This window comes from Oreochromis aureus, linkage group 23 (assembly GCF_013358895.1).
Source record: "Oreochromis aureus strain Israel breed Guangdong linkage group 23, ZZ_aureus, whole genome shotgun sequence".
Taxonomy (NCBI): Eukaryota; Metazoa; Chordata; class Actinopteri; order Cichliformes; family Cichlidae; genus Oreochromis; species Oreochromis aureus.
In genome coordinates this window covers 26,060,323-26,075,658 of record NC_052963.1, presented here as the reverse complement: position 1 = coordinate 26,075,658, position 15,336 = coordinate 26,060,323, and the positions used below count along the sequence as shown (strand labels likewise).

The 15,336-nt window shown below is 37.5% G+C and overlaps 1 protein-coding gene across 1 annotated transcript; it reads left to right on the top strand.

The window, feature by feature from the left end:
• The first annotated feature begins 1,461 nt into the window (after positions 1-1,461).
• sh3yl1 (SH3 and SYLF domain containing 1) lies at positions 1,462-15,208 on the top strand. The gene is made up of 11 exons (XM_031735333.2): positions 1,462-1,674; positions 5,097-5,207; positions 5,352-5,465; positions 7,232-7,296; positions 7,535-7,647; positions 10,454-10,582; positions 10,686-10,830; positions 11,261-11,342; positions 11,449-11,514; positions 12,726-12,758; positions 13,884-15,208. Coding segments are annotated over exons 1-11 (1,068 nt in total). The 5' UTR covers positions 1,462-1,673; the 3' UTR covers positions 14,093-15,208.
• The last annotated feature ends 128 nt before the right edge of the window (positions 15,209-15,336 follow it).

Below are 15,336 nucleotides of genomic sequence, written 5' to 3'. Positions count from 1 at the left end.
ACTACTTTGCAAAAGTCTTGAGCCACTGCTCCTTTCTTTATCTTTTGCTTCCAATGAACCAGGCACTCTTATAGTTTTTCAAAGTGATCTTCAGCAGTTGTTCTCCACGCTTTCTGAAGATCTTTTAAAATATTTCTTTGGACATTGGCTGATTTTTCACTTGTTTTCAGTCCAGTCCTTGTACCTGACCACTTTCAGAGGAATATTTGTTTCTGTGTGTTTGTTTGCTTGTTTGTTGAACCACTTAACAGTGAAAAAACAAGTCATTTAGGCAAAACAGGCACTTAACTACAGACATCAACCAGTGTTGATTTACAGATGCCTAAAGATGCCTACAATTTTAAATTGTATCTTTAGGCACATTGTTACTGCAGATTACCACAAACGCACATAATTTCTTCAATAAAAAAAAAAAACGCCAATGATAACACAGCTTGACAGACACAAAATTGTATTTTTCCCCCAAAAGCTCTTAGCCAGAAACTTGGCATATCTCAGCATGGTGTGCAGTGTGTCCTTAAAATATGTAAAATATAAATGTAAAATGACTAAAGAAAAGGTTCAAGCCTAAAAAAATCAACTATCTACAGCAGATGAACAGAACCTGAAAGTAATGTTCCTACAAAATATGAGAAATGAAGGAGAAGAAAAAAAAGAAGACGTATCTGGCATTTCAGTTGATCTACTGTTCACTGGAGCCTCGGGCTGAAGTAAGTCAAATTACACAAAAACTGGACAAAAATGTTTGGTTCAAATCATTATCAGTTTGTACTTAGGTTATCAGGAAAGAGGTACAACAGTGAGTGTCTACAGCAATCTGTAAAACGCGGCCGAGGCTCCATCATGGTCTGCATTTGAGGCAGTGGTGCTGGGAATCTTAAAACTGGTGGACTTATGAACAAAGAAAAGTACCTTCAGATTTTATTCCACTGTACAGTACCATCTGGAAAGTGTCTGATTGGTGGCAGTTTCGTTTTTCCACATGACAAGGATCCCAGACACCCTACCAGTGCAGAAAAAGCATATCTGGATAGCACTACCAGTCATAGATTGGGGAAGAAAACCCACGAGAGTGGCACTCCAATCAGTTTTTTCTTTAAAAAGATTCAAATGCTTTATATATCAATGGGCATTTATTACATTTTTATTGTTTATTATTCATAAAAAAAAATAATATATATTTTTTAATATCTTCAGTATATTTTATATATATACTTTTTTTTTTAGATATTGTAATAATATATACAATTAATCAATTCAATGTGCAACTACCAGAGGTAAAACTCATTATCTGGATGCAGTATTTTTACTGTCAGATATTAATATACCTGAGAAACAAAAAACATCTGAGTACCAAATTAAAAGCCTCCACATTAACCGCGCACCTGAGAGTCTGAAATCAGGGAAAAATCCACTCGGTCGAGCTACCTTGCAGACACGCGAGGGCGCGCCTAGTTGATAGAGAGCACCACCCTTCACACAGCAAACCGACACAGTTCCAACTGCCCTCACCTAACCACGTGCCTCTACTTACAGCTTCTCCTTTACGTAGTTTTGCGCGCGCAGTTTCCGGCTGTGAGAAGCGTCAGGTGAAGCGGAAGTGAAGAGAAGAGAAGAGGCTTGTACTGCTCACCTGTCGTCAGTCAAACTGACAGAGAAGAAACAAGAAAAAAAGTAAGTTAAAGATAAAAGAGTAATTTAAGTACACAAGGAGTTATTTTATGTGTCTGTCTGCTGTTTCCGGTCTGTTCTACCTGTCTGCTTTACCTGTACACCTACAGGGTTAGGTTTAGTAAAAGAAGAGCAGTTTTACCAGGAAACGTTCTTACAGTTTGTTTACTCCCTTATAAAGGGCAGTTTTAGTTTTTCTGGCTCCCAAACTGAAGAGTAGGACCCCCCAGAGGGTCACGGGCAGAGGGAGATGTGGGTTAGGGGAGTAAATATTTGTTTATTAAAATGTATGTACACAAAAAAAAGAATTTTCAGACATTAATATAAATATTTTGTGTATATTCTTTTAACTTACACGCTGCCTATTTTGGGCCTGGCCATGGGTTGGGTAGGGCTGGGGGGCTGCTCATGTTGTGGAGAATCTGTGACATCTCATTAGTGTTAACAGGCTATCGTTAGCTGTTAATCAGCTGTCAGTGACTGCTTCTCTGTGCTGCTGGGTTTGTTATGTTACAAGTGAAATTAATAAGATTATACTAGTTTATTGCCATGGGACCTCGTCATATGTGACCAGAATCTTATGAAAAATAATCAGAACTTCCTTGTGGAGGTAACAGAAGCAATAAACCTGCGCTAATTCCCAGTAAAAGCTCCCCATTCACATCTAAAACCTCTTTAAAGACCACCCGGCTCCTAAATAACTAAAACCTAAAGGACTTCCGCCAAAAATCTGACTGTTCTTATTCATGACTAACTAACCAGGACAAGTTAATCCTGTCTGGTGACTATAGCATGGATCACAAACATAAACCACTAGAAACTACTAAGAGGGACTCCATCATCAAAAACAGCCAGAGCATGAGAACTGACCAAACCAAGAAACATTCCCAGCTTGACCATCACCAATGTGTTTTACTATCCTACATCAAAGCATCGTGTTCACATTAAGCTATTTACCTTGTAATTCTCAGCAGTGTGATGTCATACTCCTTGTATACCTACACCCACTTGCGGTAACTCTAGCCTCTCTCATTGTATTAATCAAGCTAATCCACAAACTTATCTCACTTCAGCTATCAGTGGCATGTTCAAACAAATTCTAGCATGTGCATGATCATACAAACACCTCAGGGTAGATGTTGCAATGACCATTATAAATAACACCAAAACTAAACTTAATTACAAAGCCGTTATTTTGCTATTTTTTTGTCAAGTATATCAAAAGTAACGCAGAACTTTATGAAAATATGATAAATTTATATATAACATGATCTAGTTCATGACACACATGGTGGAATTTAAGCCTTCTGTAAGCCTTACACTAATCCAATGTCTCAGTATTTTATGTTGAACTTCAGCTACATTTTCAAAATGCCATATTCCTGAGGTCATAGTAGTAGATATTTGGATTAAAAATTTGAATGACATAGGTTAAATAGTTCTCTAGATATAGCTATTTAAAAATACCACCATTGAAAGGCTTGAAAAGACTTGAAATTACCCCTTCAACATTTTTATGAGCAAATCACAGGGAAATCACAGATCATCAGTTGACATGCAGCCACTTTGGAAACCTCCCTAGTGACCTATTTAGACATCTCTTTAACAAACAGTACCATCTTAAACTCCAAAGGAACATTGTTGCAGGCATAAGGAACACCCTTAGCCAACCAAAAAAGCAATTAAAATCCTGTATAACTGCTCCAAAGATGAGTCAAACTTCTATGTAGATGATCACAGTCTAATTACCAGAACGTCTGACCAACAACTAGAACATGAAGGAATGCTTCAACCTCCTTAGCACTAATCTAAACTTGCATTATTGACTAGAATTGTCTAAAAAGAGCACTAGAACTTCCATACACAGGTAGATTCTGTCTGAAAGATGGCTATAACTAACTCCACCTCAGTGCTGGCTGGGGTGGAGCCTAACTGAAGCCACTGGATTCACGTTCAAAATGGAGGATTGGGTGGTTTCTCTGAGTCAGTGTTTTCTCCATCAGTGCTGCAGGCTGTGATGGAGTCTAGGCGATGCTGCAGGAGCACTTGGCCATGTTGGCATGTTGTTGGTCAGCGGCACATTTGGATGTGCTGTTCAGGCTGTGTCATGTGTCAGGAATTTGCTGCTGCAGCAGGAGTGCATTTTGGCATGTCGGCAGACTGGTCACAGCTCTCTGACTCTCACTGCAGAGATTTCCTGGAAAGTCTTATGATGTGAGACTTGAAGAAGAGTCATCTAATCTTTAAAAATCAAATACAGAGAAAATGGGAAGAAAATTAATCTCTTACTGTTTTCAAAAGCAAAAATACAAATTAATTTTCTGGTATTAACTTTTAAAAAAATGTATTTTAAATGTGAACACGGAGCTGCTGTTTTCAAATAAAAGAGTTCGAAGAACTTGGTTAAAAGAATCCCAGTGACTTGGTAGAGAATAAAACGCTATCATAATGATATATATGTGTGAATAATTAATTTAATTTATGTATTAATTATTTCTGGAAAAGAATTAAAAGGTCCTGCACCTGCAGACTTATGTGTCATATGTGTTATCATCTAAAGGTTTAGGCATCCATCAATTAATATTATTCTGATAAAAATAAAATCTTATTATAATTTAAATCTCTTTATATTTCAGATATGTTCTCATTTTTTTTGTCTGTGAACAAATTTAGTAGTTTAAAATGTATATATTTAAATAATAGACTTAATTTTGATATTGTGAAAATCACATTTTATAAATGTTACACAAAAATGTAAAAATGAATGATGGTTTAACTAGCACAAATATTTATATTCTAAAAAACCTTTCAAATTTTGCTTTTACCACTGTAGTTCCAGACGTTTTGTCTGTTTTCTATTTTAAGGTAAATAAATCCAAATATAGAAAGTGGGGGCAAGAAAATATTCAGTGCATTAATTGGGTAGTCCTCCTTAATGGAAGTTTATTTGGATATGCACATATTTTCTTTGAATAAAGTGTTGCTGACATTATAGTAATGGATTAGTTACTGGCCAGGAAGCTGCATAAAAAGGGAATTCCTTTTATATCACAGAAAAGTTCATATCTGTCCTCATTTCTTCTTGTTCTGGACTGAATGTTCCTCTTCAGCTTGTTTCAGCCGTGAGCAAAATGATTATTTTTTTTTCTAATAAGTAAACATGTCCCTTAAAATAACGTGCCAGTTATCAGCATAAATGAGCTTTTGAGCCTCACAGTCGAAGTGTAATGGGAAGTTTGTTTGCTACAGATGGAGATAAGATAAGATCAATTAAAGTGAACAGTGAGCTCATTGATGAGTGTTACTCTTCGGTTTGTTGTCAGGATGATGACTTTTCAAGCTGTTGAGGAGGGTAGGGTTGAAGGGAGCAGCTTTGAATGAGCTGCTGATGCCTTTAATGAGCCATGTAATTTGGGTGTTTGCAGTGAGTAACCCAATCCCATCCAACCTGAAGTCTGAGGCCAAGAAAGCTGCCAAGATCCTGAGAGACTTCACCGAGATCTCCAGCAGAAATGGACCAGACAAACTCATCCCTGGTAACAACCTGTCATATTGTCAGCTTTATATACTGAGGACTAGTCCAGTGCTCTTTAAATACTTGGGTTTTCTTATTTTAAAATGTGAAGTATTATACTGTAATGTAGCTAAAAGTGTGTACTGTACCATATTTTTTGTTGTAGCTCACGTAATAGCTAAGGCTGAGGGTCTGGCCATCATCTCCGTCATCAAGGCAGGCTTCATGATCACAGCCAGAGGAGGCAGCGGAATAGTCATCGCCAGGCTTCCTGACAGACGTAAGATCACCACTCCTTCCATGCTCTGTAAAGGTTTGGAATTTGCACAGGGATCTGTTGGTGTGTTTCAAAAAATATAAACTTTAATTAAGAAGGCTGCTCAGGTAAGTCACCAGATGCCAAAATATGTGGAGACTCTTTTTTTCATCTGTCAGATAGAACAAAGCCGTGCTCGATCACTAATTGTTTTGCTCCTTTCAACCAGCACTTCAGCCTCATCGACAAATAAAATGATTCACTCACAAGTATCAAACTCCAGGCCTGAGAAATTAAGCTATTCCAGAAAAAAAAAAATTAAATGCTATTGACGCATCAGCAGTACTGGCATGGTGTTCCGCAAAGCACGATTCTGAGTCCTCTATTGTTTGTTTTTACTTGTGGATATAACAGTTTGTTTTTCTACACAAAATAAATATGGATTTGCAAGCTTGTATTTGTCTGAAGGATATAAGTATCAAAAGTCTGGAGAAATTGAAGACATTTTACAACAGAATTTAACATTTTTACAGCTTGCTTTAAAAAATAGATTTGGTTTTTATAGCTAATTTCCCCCTTTATACAATTGCAGTGCTGTGAATTATAAAATCACCAGTTTAAATTGTATAAAGGCTTAAAGTTTGCATTATTATGCCATGGTGGGTTCTTTGAAAGATTTATAGTGGCACACTGGCTGTAGCTACTAGCTGTCTGCTAGGCTTCATGTTAGCTAATTGGAGTCCCTGAACCCTGGTCTATGTTTGTACTGTTGGCACCTTTTTGGAGCATTTCGAATCCAAATATCTGAGGAAAATTACTTACTGTGCAGTTAATTGTACTACAAGGACAGTCCAAGAACTCTGTAGTGGAATTCTTGGAATTTATATGCTCTTATCTCTTAGCATGTGTCTGTGTGATGTAACAGTTGTACAAAGCAACTAAACTTCGAAAAAAAAAAGATTGTAATCGATTGTAGATGGCATTTTGACAAAAGTATACTTTTGTTACCCTTCCAAGTAAAGTCTCTGTATGTTTGTGAGAAACATGTTGCCTCTGGAATTTATCCGCTTGATTGATCTGAGTAACTGAATTATTATTGCTCTGTTATTTGATTGTCACAAAGTACAAGATGAGTACACATTTTTTTTATGTGTTCTAGAAGGTCTGTACCCTTTATTAGTAAGGTAACGAGAGTTCAACAGCAGAGGTGTCATGTTGGAGGAGGAAATAATAGCTGGTTTTTAATCACGGATTTAGCCGCAGTCTGCAAAGCAATTCTTGTGATTTGTTGCTGTTTGCCAATTTGTCCTGTTTTTTCTTCTTATCGGGTTCAGTTTTTGCTGTTTTTGATCTTCCTGAGTCTCTCAATAATCCTTTTGTTGTTTTGTTTTGTCTTGTGACATTTTGGGTTACTGCGGTTAAAAAGCAGGCCTCCCTGCAGTGTTGGGAGTGTGCTGTAGTCATCTGACACGTCAAGCGTTTGATGTCAGTGAACTGGTCCGGCGGTGGAGGATGTTTGAGTTTGTCGTGGTGCCAGAACCCACCGATGGTCACACGGGCCTTACTGAGTGGCTGCCACCACCCCTGCTCTTCTTCTTCAGGCTCTTTTGTTGGTTTTCTGGATTTTCACATTAAAGGAGCAGTTCACCACATCTGAAAACACTGGCGCCAGCAGTAGGCCAAGCCATTCTTTACAGTCCAGCTCTTGTCTGTGTGAATAATCCATCCTGGCTTTAGCCATAAATATTATCCATGCTTGAGCTTTATTCTGTGTGTTTTTGTGTCTGCAGGCTGGTCAGCACCTTCAGCCATTGGCATTGCTGGTCTAGGTGGAGGCTTCGAAATCGGGGTGGAGGTATAATCCCAAATCTTATAATTTTATTTATTTGATTTCTGATTTGCATTCCAAGAGGAAACATTTGTATTTGTGTTGAATTTAGGGGTTCACAATAATCACCATGAATGTGTCAATAGTGTTTTTAAAAGTTGTGAATGCAGCGGTTTGCATCACAGAGATATCAATTTGTCCTTTAATGCACCACATCCCTTTTTGGAAAGCAGAAGTAAAAGCTAATTTTCTGGTTCCCCCTCAGGTGTCAGACTTGGTGATCATCCTGAATTACCGGAGGGCCGTCGAAGCCTTCACAAAGGGTGGGAACTTGACGCTTGGCGGGAACGCCACTGTCGCCGTGGGACCTGTTGGAAGGTGAGTCTACTCCCCACCCCCCTAACACAATCTGTCTGTCTGTCTTTTAATTGCCTTGAATGCTTTCTGTTTATGTAAATTACAGCTTAGGTTGGATTGTCCTATTCTGCTTAGAGATTTATGAGACATTTAATGACAGTTTGTGTTTTGAGGCCTGAAGCAGATAGCCAAACTGTCTAAGGTGGTGAAAAAAATCACCCGTGATTTACTTTAGAGGCCAATTAAGAAGTTGAGGTTAATTTTAGAATAAGGTGGTTTCAGGGTGGGTTAACCGGTTTTGGTGCTCATGTATTGGCAGGTGTTTGTGGGCGTGGTGAGTTACATGTCAGTCGGTTCATTCTCAATAAATGTTACAGACAGACAGACAAATGGTGACCAGAGCTGAATTTGTTTGAAGAAGATGGTCAGTTGTTACAATTAGTTTATGTTTGAGTGTATATGGTACTAGGAAATTAGTCACATACACAGTGATTGAATAACCTGCAACCAGCTATAGCTTTACAGACACAGCAGGAAATAAACCTAAAGAAGACTGCAGGTCATTGGAGAAACGAAGGACTGTGATTTTTTTTTTTTTAATTTTTTTGTTGTTTGTTTGTTTGTTTTTTTTTTGCATCAACTGTATATTCAATTCAATTCAATTTTATTTATATAGCGCCAAATCGCAACAGAAGTCGCCTCAAGGCGCTTTATATTGTACAGTAGATCGCACAATAATAAATACAGAGAAAAACCCAACAATCATATGACCCCCTATGACCAAGCACTTTGGCGACAGTGGGAAGGAAAAACTCCCTTTTAACAGGAAGAAACCTCCGGCAGAACCAGGCTCAGGGAGGGGCGGGGCCATCTGCTGCGACCGGTTGGGGTGAGAGAAGGAAAACAGGATAAAGACATGCTGTGGAAGAGAGACAGAGATTAATAACAGATATGATTCGATGCAGAGAGGTCTATTAACACATAGTGAGTGAGAAAGGTGACTGGAAAGGAAAAACTCAATGCATCATGGGAATCCCCGGCAGCCTACGTCTATTGCAGCATAACTAAGGGAGGATTCAGGGTCACCTGGTCCAGCCCTAACTATATGCTTTAGAAAAAAGGAAAGTTTTAAGCCTAATCTTGAAAGTAGAGATAGTGTCTGTCTCCCGAATCCAAACTGGAAGCTGGTTCCACAGAAGAGGGGCCTGAAAACTGAAGGCTCTGCCTCCCATTCTACTTTTAAATACTCTAGGAACAACAAGTAAGCCTGCAGAGTGAGAGCGAAGTGCTCTAATAGGGTGATATGGTACTACAAGGTCATTAAGATAAGATGGGGCCTGATTATTTAAGACCTGTGAGGAGCAGGATTTTGAATTCAATTCTGGATTTAACAGGAAGCCAATGAAGGGAAGCCAAAACAGGAGAAATATGTTCTCTCTTCCTAGTCCCTGTCAGTACTCTTGCTGCAGCATTTTGGATTAGCTGAAGACTTTTCAGGGAGTTTTCAGGACATCCTGATAATAAAGAATTACAGTAGTCCAGCCTGGAAGTAATGAAGGCATGAACTAGTTTTTCAGCATCACTCTGAGACAGGATATTTCTAATTTTAGAGATGTTGCGCAAATAGAAGAAAGCAGTCTTACATATTTGTTTAATATGTGCGTTGAAGGACATGTCCTGGTCAAAAATGACTCCAAGGTTCCTCACAGTGTTACTGGAGGCCAAGGTAATGCCATCCAGAGTAAGAATCTGGTTAGATACCATATTTCTAAGATTTTCAGGGCCGAGTACAATAACCTCAGTTTTATCTGAATTAAGAAGCAGAAAGTTAGCAGCCATCCAGGTCTTTATGTCTTTAAGACATTCCTGTAGTTTAACTAATTGGTGTGTGTTACCTGGCTTCATGGATAGATAGAGCTGCATGTCATCTGCATAGCAGTGAAAATTTATGCTATGTCTTCTAATGATGCTGCCTAGGGGACACATGTTTAATGTAAACAGAATTGGTCCTAGCACTGAACCCTGTGGAACTCCATAATTAACCTTAGTGGGTGAAGAGGACTCTCCATTTACATGTACAAATTGGAGTCTATTAGATAGATATGATACAAACCACTGCAGTGCAGTACCTGTAATACCTACAGCATGTTCTAATCGCTCTAATATATGAAACATTGTTTGAACTACTGTGTTGTCATCCATCGATTTCTGCTCTGCAGTTTAGCATTTTGGCTATACTATGTTGAGGTTTTGTAGCCAGAAGTAGCCATCTTTGGATGAGAGATTGAAAAGCTAAGGTATCAATTAGCGCTAGCTAACTGTCTTAGCAAGCTACATTACAGAGGTGCAAACTGCTAAATAGTCATAACAGCCAACTTCACTCACAAAAACTGGAACACAGACTTATTGGTCATTGAAGCAAGTTTTGCAGTTTTTTATTTTGCTGTTTGTTTGTTTGTTTGTTTGTTTGTTTGTTTGTTTTTTGCTTTTTTTAGTTATGAACCAAGTTGCAGCTTGGTTTGTTTGGTTTTTGTTTTTATTTATCTGTTGTTGTTGTTGTTGTTGTTGTTTTGGGTTTTTTTTTTTTTTTCATCCAGTAAAACAAATCTGTGCTTGGAAAAACATTTATTTTTTTGTGCAGAAAAAATGTTTTTGAAATTAAAAATGAGCATAGAAGATTGGACCCAGGATCATGTTCTGTGAAACATATCACTAGTGCTAATTAACCGGTCATTAGGTGTTAATGTTTTCAAATTCTAAAATGTTACTTGACCATTTTAACTTCACCTTTGCCAGTTTGATCAATAAAATAAATTCTGCTTGTTAGGAACGTGGAGGCTGATGTGGCTCTGCGGAGCACTGCAGCTGTGTACACCTACTGCAGGTCCAGAGGTTTGTTTGCAGGTATTTCTCTGGAGGGATCCTGCCTCATTGAACGCAAAGAAACCAACCGCAAGTATGGGGATAAAACACTAATCTATCTGCTGCATGTCCGAAGTTTAACTAGTTCTGTCTTTTCCAAACAAGTGCTTGTCTTTAATCCAGTAGTGTTGTTGCAGATTCTACACCCAAGACATCCGTGCATCGGCCATTTTGAATGGTGATGTGGAGCCGCCGTCAGAGTGCTATGACCTCTACCACATCCTTGATGTCTACACTGAGGCCTACACCACCGACTGGACAAGCAAGAACTTGCAAACTAGGGTAGGCAAACCAAAAGCTTAAGTCAAAAAGGAAAGGCAGCTAGGTGTTAAGTGAGGATGGTTTCAAAAGATGCCCTAAATAGTTTCCAGTGTGCTCACTAAAGGGTAGGTGAGTGCAGGCAGCTCAGTTCAGCACACAGACTTTTCTAATACAGAGCCATGCTTTTGGAATAGAGGCAGCATGCAGTTTAGCATCCATCTAAAATACCCTGAGAATTATTGTGCTTTATTTTCTTCATAGTGGCTCAATAGTGTAGTGGTTTATGCATTTGCCTAACAAACAAACAATGGAGACACAAATTAAGTGTAACTCAGTGACTGTTATACTGAATGTCATGTGATTTGTTTGTTTTTTAATTTATGTATTTATTTATTTTTTTGCCTTTATCTAATATGCAGCACATAAAGTGTACATTTGTGTTTGTCTCCAGTCATCCGTTCGCCCAGCCAGACCACCAGCTCCAATCCAGTCAAAGCCACCAAGCTACTCCGAGGTGTCAGCAGCCAGTGCCGGTAAAGCTCTGAAATACAACTGTTCAGGTCTTATTAGTTTATGGAGAAAGTTGTCTGTAATGGGGTGTGTGTCTGTGTGTTTTTGTGTCTATATGTCTGAGTACAGGAGCTGGAGCAAGGACTAAAAACACTCTCTACCCAAGTGTCTCTGTCTATAAATCTGAAACCTCAAGTGAGTTTTACATTAACTTTCATTACTTACTCCTTACCAGCTATTCTTTTTTTTTTTTTTCTTTCATTGTCTACCTTTGTGAGGACTGCTGTGACTCCTTGAGCTCACTTTCAAACTCAGAGGCCTCTGATTTGGTTTTATTGCCCATGTTAGTAACTGGTTTTGGGTCTGGGGAATTCAAATCGACCAATTAATACAAACATATTCTTCTTTTCTTTGGGTTTTTGCTTGCATCTTATTATAGTCAGAATTTGTTATTTTTGGCAAGTTAACATCCATGTGTAAATTCTTTTTTTTTAATCCTTTTTGTTCCTTTTGTTGTCATTTTGCTTTAAACCATTTTGCGTCCCATTTCAGACAGATTTCCATGCCTTCTGTGGCCGTATTGTGTTTCTGTGGTCAGTTTGTGTCCCTTCAAAATTGTTTAGCACCCCATTGTGGTTGTTATGGACTGCTAAACAACATCCAGTTTTTTTGCTTGAGAAATGGTTAAACTGATGCAAAACAAAAAGAACAAAAATTGTTCGTGCTCATTTTGTATCCCTTTTCTTTCAGTTTGTCAACTCTCCATGTGGTTGTTTAGCATCTTTTTCAGTAATTTTGTCTCCCGTTTGTATTTACCTTGTTTTGTATCTTAATGTGGTCACATGGCACACCGTGTATTCAAGTCTGTTATTAACCCACGACCTTGATGCAGCCAGTACCAAAACCGACTAATAATCCCAGTGTTTTGTGTATGTACGTATGTGCGTGTGCATACTTCGGCAACACACACCTGTTCAAACAGCTACGTTGTGGGGACCTGACCCCTTTGTGTTGATAAACGAGTCCTCCAAGGTAAATGATTAATTTTAGGGTGAAGATGTGGTTTAAAGTCAGTGAGTCTTCAGCAAATTAATGTAAGTCAGTATGATTGCTTGTGCAGTGATAAACACATTAATATATTGTTATCAGCTTTGGGGCTGCAGCTCCCTCTAGTGTTCACAGCACAGATCTGCAACTTAAACTGCAGACTAACACTATTTATTTTAAATAAGCTCTTTATTTAAACACTAATGAATACATTTTAATGGAGGAAGATGGAAAAAGAGCATTAGTCTTTCATATTTCTTGTTTGAGAACTTATTTTTATTAATGTGTTCACAGCTGTAGATTAATTTTCTCCAGATTTATTAACCTTGACTTAAATTGATGTTTTGTTTCTCTTTCAGGTCAGTTTGCCTCCAGAAACTCTCAGATGAACGGTATGAATATTTGACACATCTCACACAAAAAATGAGTCTAGTTAACAAGAAAGTTGAGGTGCTGTGCAAAATATAAATAAAAGTAAAATGAAATGATCTGCAAATTTCATAAACCCATATTTTATTCACAATATAGCATAAAAAACACTGAAAAAAACTGAAAAAAAAAAAACCATAAGCACATTTTAAATTTGATGGCAGCACCTCTTCATTTAACAGTAGTCCATAAAACTAGGAATTGTGGCAATGCATTGCCTGGTAGAAGATTCTAGCTGCTCAGCAGTGCTGGGTCATTTTTTTTCCAAGGTTTAGCACTGTCTAGATGAAATGTGTAAAATTATATGCTGCTTTAAAACTTTTAGGATACCTTCAGCACTGATGGTGCCTTTCCACATGTGCAAGTTGCCGGTTCCAAAGGCACTCATGTACCCCCATACCTCTTGGACTAAATAGTGATAAGGAGCCTGTTTATCAAAGTTCTCTTTAGTTCCCAGGTTGTAGTGTCCATGCTTTTCAAACAGAATTTCAAATTTGGATTCGTCTGACCACAAAACAGTTTTCTACTCTGCCTCGATCCACTTCAATTTAACTTTGGTCTAGACAAGACTGTAGACTTCCTGAATTATGTTCAGATTTGTGGATGGCACAGTGAGTGTTCCTGAGTCCATGCAGTGATTTCCATGACAGAATAATTACAGCACTGCCACCTGAGGGCCTGAAGAGCATAGGCATCCAATATTGATTTTCAGCCTTGTCCCTTAAGTTTTTTCCAGATTCTCTTAAGCTTTTGATGTTTTTATGTAATTTAGAGAATGAGATTTTCTGATGATCTAATTAGATGAAAAATGTTCCTCCAGCTGTTTCTTTTTAGTAACCCTTACTATTCCAGCTTTTGTTTCCCTTATCATAACTAATTCAAAAGTAGCTTTTTTTTCATGAAATAGTAAAATGTCTCCGTTTCAACATCTGTTTTCTATGTGTTATTGTAAATAAATTTAATATTCTGAATTGTACAACATAAATATATCAGACCTATGTTAAACGGTGAATTTGCACTAAATTAAATCTGCTTTTGTCAAATGTTTGTTTTGTTTCTGTTTTACTTTTTCTTTTTGTTAATTGTAGATTGGGGATCATCACAGGGTGGAGCCACTGGGCTGATGGTTGTCACAGCGACACACCCCTTTGCAGGGGAGCAGCCAGGTGACCTTAGCTTTGTACCAGGCGACCGGATCACCGTCATCACGAAGACCGACTCCCAATATGATTGGTGGGAGGGGCAACTGGAAGATGGGCGGGTTGGGATCTTTCCTGCAAACTTTGTTACATATTGATACTGCCCTCTGGATGTCTGACAGAAAAACTTCTTAAAGATCCAATATTGGGTAAAATGAGTTTGGAACGTGGTTGTTCTGTTAGGCGAAAACACTCCACTGCATTGATATATTTGTAAATGAATTAATAATCCTTCGGTTTTTCACATAGTAAATGTAATATTGGATATTTTGAAACATTTGTCAGACAAAATACATTTTGACATATTTTACAAAAATATTTTAGCTGGCATTTTTAACCATTTCAAATGTTTCACATTTAATATTAAAGTACCACTGTTTGTTTGTTTCTTGGTACAAATTTGAATCACAAAAAGACAACCACTTGGATTAAATGAAATCAACTATTCCATCATTATTATCATTATTATTATTATTATTATAATTATGATTATTAGTATCATCATCATATATATCATTATTATTATTATTATTATTATTATTATCATTATGATTATTATTATTATTATTATTATTTACATTTAGTTTGAAATTGAATGGCAACTTTAGGCTTGTTGTCTAAAGGCCGGCTGCCAAGAGAAGCATTTGTTTCTTTGTTTTTTCTTTTAGTTTAGTTTAGTTTCTTTTCTACTGTAAAGTCTTGATAGTTTAAGATCAGTGGCACCACCAAAACTGCTGTAAAGTCTAAAAATCGAACAAAAAGTTGAAATTTAACTGTCAGCTGCTGTGATCAGGGAACTTTAAGGGGCTGTAAATTTCAACACCAACTGTTAAGCACTTTCTTTAGCTGTTTAAGTCAATTTGTTACAATTATTGTGGAGATGGTTATACTGACTTTGCTGCACCTTTGTTCTTTATTTTTTTTCTGCATGTAAATATGGTTACGCATAATGTTGTAATAATGTTAAATGGAGCAGGTTACAAGGTGGATGAAGGAATTTTTAAGGAGTTTAATAAGCATATCAGTTTAAATATTTAGTTTTTCTTCACTTTGCACTTTTTTAACATGACATTTAAAGCGTGAGTTTAGGGATCTGCTAATGTTTTCATCTTAAAAATGTCTTCAGATGAATAATTATGGTGTGGGTGGGTATTTTAGTGGGGGGGGGGGCTTTTTCATAGCTGCAGTACAATGTACTGTTTGGATCCTATGCAAATGTTAATAAACCTTATGTGTTGTAAAATATGCGCTTGTTTTTGTGCAGAGAGAGAACAACAGAAATTAAAAAAGAAAAGCTAACTAGGCTAACATTTGAATATTTCCTGCTTAATTGCACAGAAAA